Source organism: Talpa occidentalis, unplaced genomic scaffold (genome assembly GCF_014898055.3).
Source record: "Talpa occidentalis isolate TD23 unplaced genomic scaffold, MPIMG_talOcc4v2.1 talOcc4.9, whole genome shotgun sequence".
NCBI classification, from domain to species: domain Eukaryota; kingdom Metazoa; phylum Chordata; class Mammalia; order Eulipotyphla; family Talpidae; genus Talpa; species Talpa occidentalis.
This window is the reverse complement of record NW_023605305.1, coordinates 23,988,868-24,004,403: the sequence shown is the minus strand read 5'-3', so window position 1 is coordinate 24,004,403 and position 15,536 is coordinate 23,988,868. Positions and strand designations below refer to the sequence as shown.

General features: G+C 39.9%; 1 protein-coding gene across 1 annotated transcript in view; it reads right to left on the bottom strand.

Annotated features, from left to right (window-relative positions):
* Nucleotides 1–15,536, bottom strand: part of MACF1 (microtubule actin crosslinking factor 1) — a 210,647-nt gene that overhangs the window by 39,617 nt on the left and 155,494 nt on the right. Inside the window, exons 59-69 of the mRNA XM_054691644.1 lie at nucleotides 12,418–12,579; nucleotides 12,086–12,256; nucleotides 10,766–10,932; nucleotides 8,460–8,619; nucleotides 7,789–8,115; nucleotides 6,652–6,736; nucleotides 5,872–6,113; nucleotides 4,985–5,191; nucleotides 3,519–3,638; nucleotides 1,998–2,105; nucleotides 581–799 (exon numbers count right to left, since the gene is read on the bottom strand). Of these exons, the coding sequence (XP_054547619.1) occupies nucleotides 581–799; nucleotides 1,998–2,105; nucleotides 3,519–3,638; nucleotides 4,985–5,191; nucleotides 5,872–6,113; nucleotides 6,652–6,736; nucleotides 7,789–8,115; nucleotides 8,460–8,619; nucleotides 10,766–10,932; nucleotides 12,086–12,256; nucleotides 12,418–12,579 (1,968 nt within the window). The remainder of the gene's footprint in view (nucleotides 1–580; nucleotides 800–1,997; nucleotides 2,106–3,518; nucleotides 3,639–4,984; nucleotides 5,192–5,871; nucleotides 6,114–6,651; nucleotides 6,737–7,788; nucleotides 8,116–8,459; nucleotides 8,620–10,765; nucleotides 10,933–12,085; nucleotides 12,257–12,417; nucleotides 12,580–15,536) is intronic.

Sequence of the window (15,536 nt, the reverse complement as noted above, 5' to 3'; positions counted from 1 at the left end):
TCCATAATTTTATTCTTTGATTCCTATTAGACAGAGGAAATAATCCAAAATGAATTTTTAATGTGCAAAGAAATTCTAAATGATTAAGAATCAACTTCATAACATAAACATACATCTGGCAGGTTCTAATAAATATGTTGTTTTTCGAATGAACTGTAGATCCCATTTTCAGTTCTGCAATAAAAAGAAACTCGGGCCTCCCCAGTGGTGCAGTGGGTTGAGCGCTGTGCTGTGAAACTGTCTGCAGCCTCTGCAGCGCCGGTTCGATTCCTGACCGGCCAGGGAGAAACCCACATGGCGTGGCAGACCTCTCCTGCTTTGCCCGCTGCTCCCCTCATCAGTGTCTTTGGTCCATCTGCCTGTTCTGCTCCCCACTCTGTCTCTGCTGAATTCTCTCACCCTCCCATGCCTCTGACTGTACCCCAGTTCTTGTATAAATTAATAAATCTTAAAAAAAAAAAAAGCAAAGGCTAGTGAGAAAGAAATACATTGAAAAGCTGATTGCTAAACTGAATGATAGAAAAACATTAAAAAAATCTTAAAAAAAAAAAAAAAAAAAGAAACTCAACATGGAGCTTACCCTCATCTCCTCTTGCTGCAGCCTGAGCTGTTCGTGGTCAATAGCAGGCGGAGGGAGCTGTGCTATCAGAGCCCGAGTCTCCTCAATCCAAGGGCTGAGCTCCTCATAAGTTTCCCAAAACTGGTTCACCAAGACCTGCGCTCGCTCCAGGCGTGCATAGCGCTCTGAATTGAGCAGACTAACAGCTTCGTACTGCTGTATTAGAGACTCTGTCTTTTCCTGTAAACAAAAAATTAGTATTATTATGAACCATTCATTAATTAATGTAACACTGGTTTACAATACTGTATAAGTTTTAGGGGAATGAGTTCACATCTCTTCAGATATTTGTCACCACCAAAGCACCAACAGACCTTCGCACAGACCTCTGGGCCCCTCTCCACCTTGTTCCTCACTCAACCCTTCCTCTCTAGCAGCCTTGATTCTGCAGTCATATTTCTAGGGTTTGTTTTTATGAACTGCTTTTTAATAAAAAAAATACAGGTACACATGTTAAAAAAATTTAAAGGAATATACACTGAAATATTAAGAGGCTTAATAAGTATAAAGAATACAAAAATCACTTGCAATCTTACTGAATTTTCTTATATGCATGTATAAAACACTTCTAAAATATGAAAACAGTTTCAGACAGTAAAAAAGCACAAGATAGTAAAACTAACTTTGTAGCGATAATGTAAAAGTTTAGATACAGTATTATTACAATAAATTGGTTTAAGACTGAACAAAATTAGAAGCTTTAGTGGAGTCTCTGCCCATCAAGTTTCACTTGTCTTTTTCCTCTTGTAAAAATGTCTCCAAAATTCTGTCTAATAAGCTATACAGTATGAGGTATTTTAACAAGCTCCTATCTTTAGGATGAGTAAATATACTGGGTCAATATGGTGGGTTGTCAGAAGTCATGATGCATTTTTGCTTGAAAAACTGAACAAAATACACCATAACTTTCTGACAACTCAATATAAAGATTTCTTAGGAAATGTGGTTGAACCATACCCTTTATAAAAAACAAATAGAATTGATTTGTAAACTAACTTTCATGGAAAATTCTTTTTAGAAATGTGTATAGTCTTTTAGATAGATCTAAAGAAGGAATTAAATCTGCTTGTGGTTCTGAAAAATCTAACACAGGTACCTTGAAAGGTAACTCAAAGATCACTCTTACGGACTGAAAATAAAGAGCAATTTCTCTGTTATAAGAAGGTGTTTTTGCAATATATCTCATATTATACTTTATGGCTTATTAGACATTTACAAGCACAGCACGGTGAGGAGTACGAATTTCCCAGAACAAGATATATTTTGATAGCTCCACCAGTAATAAAGAGGGAAAAAATCTTAAAATCATCATTGTACAAATATAATTCTAATTCACCATGATCAAGAACAAGATGGTGCATAAATGAATGTAATTCACCTGTAATAGGGCTTTCTGCTCTTCTCCACATGTGCCAAAGATTTCACCACGATGACTGAAGAGTTCATCCATGGAATCCTTGTGTCGAATGATATCAATGGAGAAGGCCTTTAAAAAGTAAAGAAATTAAGAAGTAAAGGGACATGGTAACTATGTCAATAAACAATTAGATACAACCCATGAAAAACTCCTTACTTTATTTTATTATTATTTTTTTAAAGACTTATTTATTTATGCACACAAGAGCTGGAGTACAGTGTGTGTGTGTGTGTGTGTGTGTGTGTGTGTGTGTGAGAGAGAGAGAGAGAGAGAGAGAGAGAGAGAGAGAGAGAGAGAGAGAGACTGAAGAGTTCATCCATGGAATCCTTGTGTCGAATGATATCAATGGAGAAGGCCTTTAAAAAGTAAAGAAATTAAGAAGTAAAGGGACATGGTAACTATGTCAATAAACAATTAGATACAACCCATGAAAAACTCCTTACTTTATTTTATTATTATTTTTTTAAAGATTTATTTATTTATGCACACAAGAGCTGGAGTACAGTGTGTGTGTGTGTGTGTGTGTGTGTGTGTGTGTGTGTGAGAGAGAGAGAGAGAGAGAGAGAGAGAGAGAGAGAGAGAGAGAGAGACCAGAGAGAGAGAGAGAGAGAGAGAGAGAGAGAGAGAGAGAGAGAGAGAGGATTCACCAGAGACAGAGTGGGGAACAGAACAGGCAGACTGACTGAAATACACTGCTGAGGGGAGCGGCAGGCAAGTCAGGAGAGGTCTGCTTCGCCATGTGGGTTGCTTCCTGGCCGGCCGGGGATTGAACTCATGCTGTAGAGACTGCAGATTGCATCATAGTGCAGTGCTTAACTCCTTTCGCCACCAGGGAGGCCCCCCAAACTTCTTACTTTAATAGTCACATCAAAAAGTGTTCTTATAGGGCCTCCCCTGGTGGTGCAGGAGGTTGAGGGCAGCGCTGTGAAGCTGTCTGCAGCCTCTGCAGCGCCGGTTCGATCCTGGCTGGCCGGCAAAGGTACCACATGGCACGGCAGACCTCTCCTGTTGCGCCCGCTGCTCCCCTCAATAGTGTATTTCAGTCAGTCTACTTGTTCTGCTCCCCGTTCTGTCTCTGCTGAATCCTCTTATCCTCCCACAAATCTGGCCTGTACCCTGGTTCTTGTATAAATAAATATTAAAAAAAAGGAAAAAGTATTCTTATAAAGTTTGACACTGTCTATCCACACATCTTCAATGTTTACCATTTAGTAGCTTACAAAAATATCTTCCCTCCTAACAATCATCCAGAAAATTGCTAACTATTTTTTTCCTGGATTAATGAGCTCCCCTCCCCTCCCCCAGCCATGCTTCACAAAGCAAAAATATCCCTTCCTCCTCCTAAGCAAATATTTGTAAAATTAATCTCCATCTGTTACCATGACATTGCATCATTCCACCTAACAACTCTCTTTTCCTGCGTCTAAGCTACTGATGACATTACATTCAGCTCAGGACACAGTATCTATGTGTTCCACTCACCTTCTGCACCTGCAGCTGAGCTGTAGTCTGGTCCTGTTCTAGGCGAATTGGACCCAGGGACATCAGTTTCCTTTTCGTTTCAGCAACCCAGGCTAGTTCTGCATCAGCAGCTTGCTCGTACTAATAGATCGAAGAATAATGTACAGGTTACTTAAAGCCTAGGTTCTTGTACTTAGAACTATAGTTTATCAACATAGAAAGGCCTGGTTTTTCAATAATCAGTTTATATCTCATCAAGACAAAAGAGGAAGAATTTCTTAAAATCACAAATCAAGATGCAGAGTGTAACAAACAAATATGACTTGACCCTATTTCAACTTCTTTATAAAGAAGTCACAGAATCCAGTCAGTGGGCCTACGGGTAAGTAACAATGGAAACTGACAACCTCAAAAAAAGAAATGCTTCTAATCAGAGTGTTTCAGTGAGGTTGTGTTCTCTTTGTGTCAATTCTCCTTCCAGACATTAAACAGTAGTAGTTTTAATCATATGTTTAAACAGAACTTAAGATGAGAGCAGACAGCTGAGTCAAGTTAAGTTGAAGTACTAGCTCAGCTGAAGAAGCCTAAGACCTTTTGGAAGAACACCAAACCTTTAAACAGTTATGCAATAACAAACAAAAACTAAAAACCTACTCTTAGTGACTGTTGATTAATGAAGGTCCCCCATTCTTTTATTGCTTTCTCTTCAACCAACACTAATATTTAAAGAGAAAAGTAAGCTTCTCTCAAGCATGGGGAATTTCATATTGAAATATCTGGCCAAGATTAGGAATATCAATGAAGACACCTTAGGGATGTACTTGGGGGTCAGAGCAAACTTCTATGTGGTTCAGAAAGCATTATTTATCACGATGAACCCAAGGAACAATGTTATTTGAAATTACTTTTGTGCGATGGCACATTAGTGGTGAGTATCCAGCTTTAAAGAAAAGCAAATAACTGTTTTTCAAAACAGCAGGAAGGAAAAAAAGACTGAGGGAAATATGACACCTGTGTTTACTAGGATGGTTCTATTTTGGATGGCTCTGCTATTTTGGTTGGCATATTTGATAGTAAATTATAGTGCTGGGTTCCCTCTCCCTCTCCCATCTAATGTTGAAACAGTTGATTATGTCAAACTAAGACTGAAGCATTTGAGCCTTTTGTGTCTAGATATCATCTACTCCCATCACTACGCTGCTTCCCAGGGCACTAGCTAAGACGACACCCCACGCAGTCTTCTCCAAGTTCTCCTCTACTCAAAGGGGTCAGTATTTTTGGTCAAATCCAGATTCACCCTCAGATCTCCACCAATAACTTCCCATTGTGGAAGTAATTTGTTGCATCAGGTTTAGCTTAATCACATTGTTCCTGTTCCTGTATTTAAGTGTATTTAAATGGGTCATAATTTGGGTCATAGTTTTGTACCCCATAATTCTAGATCCCTGCTGCCTAAAATAACAATGCACAGGTGTTATAAACATTACCTGTTGTGATCTCTGAATAGCAGCATCAATTTCATCCACCCTTTGTCCAACAGTATCACTGATCAGCTTGTACTGCTCATTGACATCGGACACAAGCTTATCTAGCCCTTCTCTGGCTCTCCAGGGCACCAGCTCTAAGAGGGCACGGCTCACTTCATTCACTGTGTCCAACACGAGCCTGTGCTCCATGACCTCCTTCTTCAATTCCTATAAGGAGAGAAAAAAGTTTTCAGGCCATACCTTGCTAAATTAAGCACATCAGCAGCAGTGCCAGGTAGAAAGCACTCTCTCTACCACTCATCCCAGCAGGGTTCTGACCTCCTTCCTCAGTTAGTTTTCTCTTGTTCAGATTGTTTAGTCATTCTGCAGCCTGGCTTTTTTTTACTTGCAACTTACTCAGAACTGTCTGTAAGACTCCTTGAGCCAAACTATCTCTGGACAAAACAAACAGTTCTGTTTTCTTTTTTCTCCTTACTTCAATATAAATGGTAAATCGTGCTTTAACCATAGGACTTTAACTTAAGTACCTAGCATAGCATTTTTGTGCATGTAGAACTGCATTAGATCCTGCAGGACCATCAAATAGAATCATGAAACACTCCTTAGAGAATGCATCGTAAGAGCCAATTATTAAATGTTACATAAGAAGCAAACTTCCTAGGGATTTGGGAATCAATCTTCTTTCTTTTTCAGACCACAACAAGTGCTCTTATCATGTCTTTATATCAGATCTTACTGTCTATGAGTAAACAAGAAAGGAGGCAGATCGACAATTTTAATTTAGATTTAAGGTAGAGCTAGTAGGTGATGGATTAAAGAATCTGATCTTAGAAGTTCTAAGAGGAAATGTTTCATTTTTCCTTTTACAGTGTGATATAACAACCCACCTTCTGTCTTTGTTGAAACTGGGGTATTTGCTCCCCTGTGGGAGATTGCCCCCCGCTGGCTGCCAGTTCCTCCTCTACCTCCCTTAGCCATGTGGTCAGTTCCTCATAAGTAGACTGGAACTTGGTAGCCAGTTGCCGGGCTTGCTCTAAAGTTCGGAGGGCCTTGGAGCTAGTGACTGTGATATCTGCATAGCGAGTCTTTATTCCATCCAGTTTCTCCTGGATAAGCAACACCTCTTCACCTGTGGGAGACAATACTAATTAGTCACATATATGAGGGAGTCTCCTTCTGGAGATGAGGGGTCACTTTAATCCCTCTCTCTTCAGTCACAGCTTAAAATTTTATAGATGGCCTCGCCTCTTCTTGCGGTAGTGATTTCACTGAACATCCCATACTAACGTTAGGTGGGAAATAAAATAAGCCTTTCCATTGAGTAAAGAAGTCACTTCTGAAATTATTAAGACCTGAATTTGCCTGCAGGAATTTCTAGATATTCCCAGTACTGTTCAATGAATGCTGGTGTTTGACATGTTGGAGGGCAGGGGAAATCATCATCTGTAACCAGATGTGAGACAACAAAATCTTTTTGCTTTCAAAAGATTTCAAAGGTAATGAGAAGCTTGGCCACCAGGCTCCTGGGAGCACCAGGTAATGCAGTCAGTGGCTACTAAGTGTCTCCTATATACAAAGAGAAGAGGCTAGTGCTAGGTGCTTATTTTCTCAGATATGTGACTGCCTGTGTGACCACAGAAGAGCTAAGAGATGCATGTTCAAAGTACCTGTGGTTTGTTTTAGAAGCGCCTGCCCATTTTTAATAGCTTGATCTACATTCTTCTTTCTATTAACAATCTCTTCATTCAAAGCCTGAAAGGAAAGATAACATTAATCCCCAAACTATGACACAACAAAGGGAAAGAAAGGTGAGATCTTTAAGAGACCAATTTAAAATAAAGAGAATACCAGTTCAATTTAAACATCAGCTATTTGATTCCTTCATTATCTCTCTGCTTACCCCATTACTCAAAATAATTATATCATATATCATATTATATATACCAGATGATAAGAGATTTAGGATTAAATCAACTTTACTAATAATCTATTAGTACTAAACCTGAGCTTAAGAAAGGCAGAAAAATTCAGCAAAAATGTCTACTATGTTCAGAACAAAGAAAAAGGCAAAAAGTTTAAGAGAAGAAGTTAGCAAGAACAGACTGACTGAAAAGGTAAAGGATAGAACTGAAGTTTGAGAGGTGAACTTAATGTAATGTAGTACATACACATGTTGATTTTTAATGATGCACATGTGACATTCATGCTAGAATGTAATTTTATTTCCATTGAAAAATAAAGCTGACCTAACCTCTCTCAATATTTGAAGTCACTGAAGCAGTAGAATCTCATTAAAAGAAAAAAATCCTGCTTTGCCTATTTTTCACCATCCCCAAAGAAATTTCTTAACAATGAAATGAAAAGGGCAAATTATTCTTTCTAAGATGACACAGTTTCCCCGGAATTTGAGCATATAAATTCTAGAAATATTTAAAAAATTACAGCTATATGATCAAATTCTGGGTGCTATTCAGGCATATGGTTTTAAATTTCAGTCTCTCTCATAAAACTGCTGAAAAGGGAACTTAGTGATACATTAGCTAGAACGATGCTAAACATGAGGAAATGAGGTGGCCCCTGACTACGCTACAGATCGTCACCTAGAAACTACAGATTCAGTTTGTTAAATACAAGTATTTCTAAGAACTCATCAAAGGAGAGATTAGTCCTTAGCACCAAGTCTATAACTATGCACTTATAAAGTTGAAATGCTTGGAATCAAAAGAAAAAAAGCAAAATGAAGAGAAACATAAATCAAATTATAAAGCAACTCAGTAACCAAGGAGAATGGAAACCATGAATACCAGGTGGTCAGCATGCTGCTTCTGCAGGACATCCTGTCTGTAATCCTTTACGAACACTGAACTGAGCTTGTCCTCAACCTCAGCCAGCCAGTTGAGCAACTCCACCTCATCCTCCCCGAAGAGTCTAGCATTGGACAGTGCTTGTTCAAGCAGGGCTGCTTTCCGACAGCACCGGTCTTGAATCTCACTGTACCGAGCCTGCAATGAGTCTAGCTTTTCTGACAGCACCCCCTGTTCTGCAGAACACGTCAGGGAGGAGAGGGACTGCCCAATTTTGACTGCCTGGTGCACATCTGCTGCATGGCTTTCTATTTCTTCCTCCAGAGCCTGGAAATCCAGATGGAAAAAATGAGTAACAGAAACCAAATAAATGGAAAGTAAACATGAAACAATGAATAACAAATGATATAACAAATTAAATCATAATACAAAAGGTTCACATAGAGAAAGGGCAAAAATAATTCGAAAACTGAAAACCAAAGTTATGTTTTCTGATGGTGGTCTATTGGTTGGTTTCTATTTTTACTTCAAAAATATGACTTTTCCAATTAATAATTTGACCATGTTTTACATTAATCTTAAAAAAAAATCCAAAAACATGTCTTTTGGAATGCTGTAAGCAGTTTTATCATTCCAATTCTGTGTTTTCATTTACCGTAACTACTTCCTACCTTGTGCCGAACGATCTGCTGCTGTATTTTAGCAGTCTGAGTACCCACTGGTTCTGAGTTAGCAAGCTTTTTCTCCGTGACAGATAAGAAGTCAGAAATAGGCTCAGCTGTCTCATGGAATTGCTTGGCCAGAATCAGGATATCTTCCAGCTGTTTTTGCCTATTCAAATATACACAAGGAGCTGCTCAGGCAAAAAGTCTCATTTGGACTGTTAACAGTACTACATTCAGTAGAGGCCAGTCATCACCAGGTACATTTAAATCAACAGTACACAGAACACACACATATAACAACTTGTTGTTTTAAAAGCTTTCCTGAGTATTATTTTGATCCTGTCATAACCTTGTAAGGTAGGCAAAATAGTTATCCAGTTATTACCAAGGAGAAAGCCAACCCTGAAGAATTAAAGGAAGTTCTGTCCAAGTCGCTCAGTGAGTAGAACAGCACAGTGAGGATCAGAACCAGATCCTCTAGTTCTCTTTCCCTTATGAAATGTAAATGTAGCACATGCGTCACCTGAGTATGTGACCAAAATGATGTCTAAAGGAGACCAAAAAATCACCAGTCTTCATTTTGCTCTGTCACTGCTGCCTTCACTAGTGAGTAAGGCAAGGGAGATCTTGGAGAGCAAAGACAGACTGCGAACTAAAGGTCCCTCCCCAGCTCCCCAAACCTACTCAGGCTTCTAGTAATTTCAGCTGCCAGAATATAACTTTGAATCTAGATTTAAGGCAAAAAATGACCTCAGACAAGCTGAATTTGCCAACACAATTGAAAGCCAAAAGAACTGTAGACTTTATAGTTCACTTGAAATCTTTAATCCTATTTAATATAACAATATTCTGTGCTTGGGGGATAAAGCTTCACAGAAGAAGAGGAGATGGGCAAAAGTACTTCATGGAAGATGCAACACCATTAGCAAAAACAGAGTTGGAAATTGACAGAAAATACTGAAGAATGGTTTACACCACATCAGCTATAACACATGGAGTGGAAACTAAGAAAGGCAGATTAGGGTCTAATAGTAAAGGACTTCCAGTGTTGGGGTAAAGTGTTTAGATTTTATTTTACAGGCAATTGGGAGTCAATCAGTGTCTTTGCTCCTGGAAAGTGATGATCTGAGATGTACTTTGAAGATGTTCACCTGCAGCATGAGAAGGAGGCCAGGCATGGCAAGAGGGGCAGCCCTGACGTAGCAAGTGGGAATAGAGTGATGAGTGACTGGTGCGTAGTCAGTGAGGAAGCTACCTCAAGCTAGCCCCAGGGAGGCTTCCTGCATTATGGACTGAGGCAGATGAATGGGAACTAGAGAAGTGGACAGATAAGACAATATAAAACCTGAGGTAACTGGAATGGTACTACTAGTGGAACTGGACAAAAAAAAAAAAGAAAAAAAAAAACAACAACAATACAACTTGGAAATAAAAACAAGTTAATTTTTCACATTTTTGTTACCCCCACTAACATAGGCAAACAATACTTTGCAACTCAGAGAAGCAACAAGCTGTGGGCAGGTGGAAATAGAGAGAGTGGAGAGGGTTGTCTGAACGTTGCCCTTTGGTACCTAGAAAACTGAAAAAATACAATTAAGTGATCTACTTTACTATTCTCACATTGATTTCTGATTAGCTAGTATTTATTTTTAAAAGTGGGTACAGTATAAGTTAGAAGTAAACACACATCCATGTGACTTATTGAGCACAAGTGACAGTGGGGCAACATAGCTATAAAAAGAGCAAGCAAGTCCGTGCAGGAGCAAAGTGCAAGGCCTGTCTTTTGGGGCTGTATCCTGAAGACAGTCCATACATCTTTTGAACGCCCATATATTTAACAGAACAACAGATTAGTTCCTAGATGCAAAAAAAAAAAAGAAAAAAAAAAGAAAAAAAAATTATCTAATATTAGGATAAGGTAACAGAAAATATGATAAATCTCAAGTCCAAGTACCAAAAGCTTTATTTATAAATACGAGAGGGTAAAATCTGTTTCAAAAATTGAGAAGCTAACTTGGCTGGATTGTGAGCATCTGCGTCTGTTGCTGGGAACCACGACTCTGCTGTAGCAGAACAGCACAGAGAAATGAGTCTGCTGGTTCTCAGAGACGTGTGGAGCAGCTGAGATGCATAACCTGAGAGTGATTCTGACATGAGCATCATCTCTGAAAACATCTTTAAGATGAAGTCATTAGACACCTTCCAAAGCACCATATGAGTCAACCAGAGGCTTTTAGAGCACCTCAGTGAAACCAAACGAAAAATAAGACAACCTCCTCTGACTCATTCCACCAAGGCCCCTTCGGCCTTACCTGGCCGCTGCCTTGTTAAGTAGTCCAGTCCATCTACTTTCAAGACTCTCCAACTGTCCGGTGATTTTCTCTCTATCAGCCAGCTCAGCGGACTGGGCGATCCTGCCTCCTTCTGCTTGAAGCATGTCCACTGTGGCCTTTCGATCATCTAGGAGCCGCTGGAGTAACTATTGTACATGTTTAAAGAGAATGAAAATAACATGGGATCATTAAGAAATCTGAAATAAGGAAAAAAGACCCTAACAAAAAGCCCTACCCCACCATATCCTAAGCTTAATTGAATAACAGAAGGTTCTTCTCATTCCTGAGGCAAAAAATAAGATACATCATAGTTCCTATCACCCACATAAACTTTTCTTAAGTTTTTTAAAGGCAGCAGTGACTGTCATTATGTGACTAACAAGGAACTTAATGTGAACCAAGACAAAATGTACTGATATGGCTACCAGACTAACAAAAAATAAAGGCAGACCCTGCATGTGATACACTGTAAGTCCTTCATGTCATCAGGCTCTGGGAAACTGTGACTTTAAGCAAAACGTTATGCAACAAACCCAATTCTACCACAGGCTAATTGATATAAACAAGAGTTAAGTTCCTACGGCATGTTTCTCATTACAAAAACATCACCAAACTTCTTTAAAAAGACCCAAAACCCTTCTAATATTCAAAAATGTTTGCATTCCCAACCCATTAATCCCAATTCAGAGTCTTGGGCGGGTTAAGCCTAAGCAGGCAGCTCAGGGCAAACCACAGATAGGTCACCGTTCCATTGTAGGGCTTGCTGAGTGTGAGTGTGTGTGTGAGTGTGTGTGTGTGCGTGTGTCTCTCTCTCTCTCACACACACACACAATTTAGACACATCAATTAACCTAACATGCACATCTCTGGGATGTGGGGGAAACCAGAGTACGGGAGAAAGCCCGTGCAGACATGGGAGGATGTGCAAACCCCACACACAGTGGTCCCAAATGGATTTGTTGCATCATCAACATTATAACAAAATAGGGCTGCTGTACAAAATTAGTTAGAACTTTGCTGACCCCTGAAGGTACAAGAAACCTCTTAACACAAAGCTGTGAATGAAACACTGAAATAGGATGTGAGCAAGGAAGTCTATTCAGTTCAATATATGTCAAGGTAAACCAGCAGATTAAATCAAGATGATGAAAAGCAATGGCAATCTTTCTTGTCAGAATCACACAAAGCAGGTTGGGATTCTACTGAAACTCCTGAATGTGCTTCTTAAACTATAAGCAAATGTGTTGTCTGCCACTCCCTACGGCTGTTACAGCTCACTGCCCCAACATTCTCACTTACCTTCTGTTCTTGGATCTGTGCTTTCACCACTTTATACTCAGCAGATGGAGGCTTCTGATTGGCTATGAGCTCCTCGGTGTCTGCCAGCCAGCTGAGCAACGGCTCCAAGGCATCTTGAAACTTCCCACAATGCAACAAAGCCTCCTGCAGTTGTGCAATCCTTTGTGCAACCTGCATCACAGACATGGAGGCGCATTACAAGCAAGGAAAGAGCTTTTTAAATGACCACTGACCCCTTTCAGTAACTATAGACTGCAACTGCATCTTAGTGTTAAGTGAGACCCTCCTAGTCCCTCTGTTCTCTTGCATCCCTTTAGTCCCTAGCCACTCACCTTTTTATTCAGAGTGTTCCATCGGGCATTGATCTCTTCCATGTCATGTTCCAAACCCTGCACATCACAGTTCTTCCCGGCACTCTGAATCAATCCCTGGCCCAGTCCATTCACCTGCTGCAATTTCATCTGAAGAGGATCCACCTGTTCTTTCTGAAACATCTAGATAATTGCAAGCCAAAGAAGATTTAATCAAAAGGCACTCAGACCCTCTATACTGCAAGACTAGTTTCCTTGGGCGATTTATGATTTAATAAAGGAAAGTTGGAAATAAAAAGAGAAAACAAGTCAATTGTACAGGAAGTGTTAAGGAAACAAGTAGTTTCGCATGTCAGTACATCCTCCCATGACAAGCAGTTTCAGAGAACTATGGTACTATGTAGGCCCTTAACCCGATGATAACATGGCTTGTTATTATTTTGACCTGTTTCTTTAATTTTTTAATGCAAAAAAGTTACAGAAAACAGGGAAGGATCAATTTCAAGATATTGTAGAAGTGAGTATGATGTTTATCAATCCTAAAAGGGAGAGAAAATACCAAGTGACTAGTATTTAAGATTAAAAATACTTTGGAGAATAGCTTTAACTGACCATTGATAAATGCTATGTTCCTACCTGACAACAGTTAGAAACTCAATTAGTCAAAGCATAGTAACAATATATAAGCACCAACCTCACAGCTTAATTCTGGAAAACAACAACAACAAAACGCCACCCTCACAGCATAATTCCCCCATGGCCATTTAACTCCATTCTACTCAGGGCCACAGACCACACACTATTAATAATCTTGAAATAGTATTCCCTCTGATTACCAAGGGAAACAGGCCAATAATATTGGGGAATGTCCTTAACAATTTCAGACACATACTGAGTGAAATGCAAATATACATGTTTTAAAAATAATGACACCTTATATCCATATTCATATTCACCACTAGACGGCTGAACTATAAAATGCCGTGAACAAATGTAACCAGCAAAGTGCGTGTTTCTACCTAGAGTAGATCTACTATAGCAGATCCCCTACAATCCACTCTAACCATAGTAGCCCGTGCGATTTTTAAAAAATATTAGATATTTAGAAATTTCTAAACAGGAAACAAGAAGTCGCATAGTAGTATTGTTGCCATGCTAGCGGTATTACAGAAAAGCTTACTTTTCTCAATTATCAGATAAAATCAGCCATCACCTAATATGGCTCCATTCTTTTTCTTCCACAAAAGTTCCTATAGTTTCATTCAGTGAGACAGGTGAGCCAACTAAGGCCAAAGGAAGAAGACAAAAATGTAAGTGTGGGTATTTTGGGCTTACACAAGACCAGAGATCACATTAGGATTAGGAAACTGATTGTAGAAAGAATGTCTATGGCGAACTAAGCCACTCACCAGAGAGGGAAGCCACAGGGCCCACTAAGAAGGAAGGTCACACAGGTGATTCCCAGTGTGCTCCATTACAGACGATACCATGATTCTACCGCATCTTGCCAGGCAACGCTACAAGGCAGTTCAGCTAAAAATGACTGTTTCTCCAACAACATGTTCCAGAGACAGCAAGTGCTATGGTTCTATTTTGTATTAAAGATGTTTTCACTGTGGAACTGTCAGAGCAGAGGGAGAAAAATACTCCTCTTATGTTCTATGTTGCTTGTGATAAAATGGGATAAAGGCAAAAGCAAGCAGAAAGCCACAGGCTTTATTTTTATTTTTTTTCCCCACAGGTCTAGAGGAAGTCCACATGGAAGGGCCTCTTTTTAACCCAATAATCAAGTCTGTCTCATACTATGACTGACATGTAACTTCTTTCCGTGCTGTCCAATACACAGCAGTTAATACACATGGCAGTTTAAATTAATTGAAAACAGTTCCTTGGTCACACCAGCCACATTTCATGTGTTCAACAGTCCCCGTGGCTGGTGCTTCCTGTGCTGGCCAGCACAGATAGGGTGTCTCCCTCTTGGCTAGACCATGCTGTAACTAATACAAAAGAATAAGAGAGATAAGTGGCCTAAGGGTCGCTTTTATACAATAATAATTTTTTAAAAGATTTATTTATTTATTTATGCATGCATGCAAGCACTGGGTACAGTCAGAAGCAGGGGAGGGTGAGGGAATTCACCAGAGCCAGAGCGGGGAGCAGAACAGGCAGACCGATGAAGTACACTGCTGAGGGGAGCAGTGGGCGGCAGGAGAGGTCTGCGCGCCATGTGGGACCCTCACCCGGTGGCCGGGGATTGAACCGGCGCTGCAGAGGCTGCGGGCAGCTTTGCAGCCCAGCGTTCAACCGCTGCACCACTGGGGAGGCCCCAATGAGATAATTCTTTAAAAAAAAAAAATCGATTTGCTTTGCTCATGACCATTTCCTGCAGCAGTACTTGAGAGTCTTCCCCTTGATTGCCACCTCCACGCTGTGGATTAAGTTGACAAGGAATGTGTATTTGTGTCCATTTTGCCAGAAGTTTAAAAACACATGAAAATACCTTTAAATAAACATTATATTTGTTTTGAACAAATGAACAGAATGTTAAAGTTTGAAAAACAAACAAACCCCACTTGGTCCCTTTTCTCAAGTCTCAAAGTTGCTTGGTAAAACCAGTGCTTTTGGCTACATTAAAATTCCTACTCCTTAGTAGTTCACATTGTTAGTAAAATGGGACTATGCCATGTTATTAGCTGACCAGGTTAGACATTTCCTGGAGTAGTACACTAGCAAATTATTTTAAGGCTGTAACATACAACAGGGATACAAAACAGAACATTTCAGGGCCTCCCTGGTCGCGCAAGGGGTTTAGACATAAACTATGAGGCTACCCACAGCCACTGCAGCACAAGGTCGATCCCCGGCCAGGGAGCTACCTAAATGGCGCAGCAGACCTCTCCTGCCTCGCCCTGCTCCCCTCAACAGTGTACTTCAGTAGATCTGCCTATTCTGCTCCCCACTCTGGTGAATCCTCTCACCCCCACACCTCTGGCCTGTACTTACATGCATAAAATAATAGATCTTTTAAGAAAACAAACAAAAAACAAAACAGAAAATTTCCCAAAGAACTTTTCAAAACATTTTCATCCTAACACTTTGGCGTGTCCACTGCTCTCTTCCAGACCTCTAAATGAGTCTTG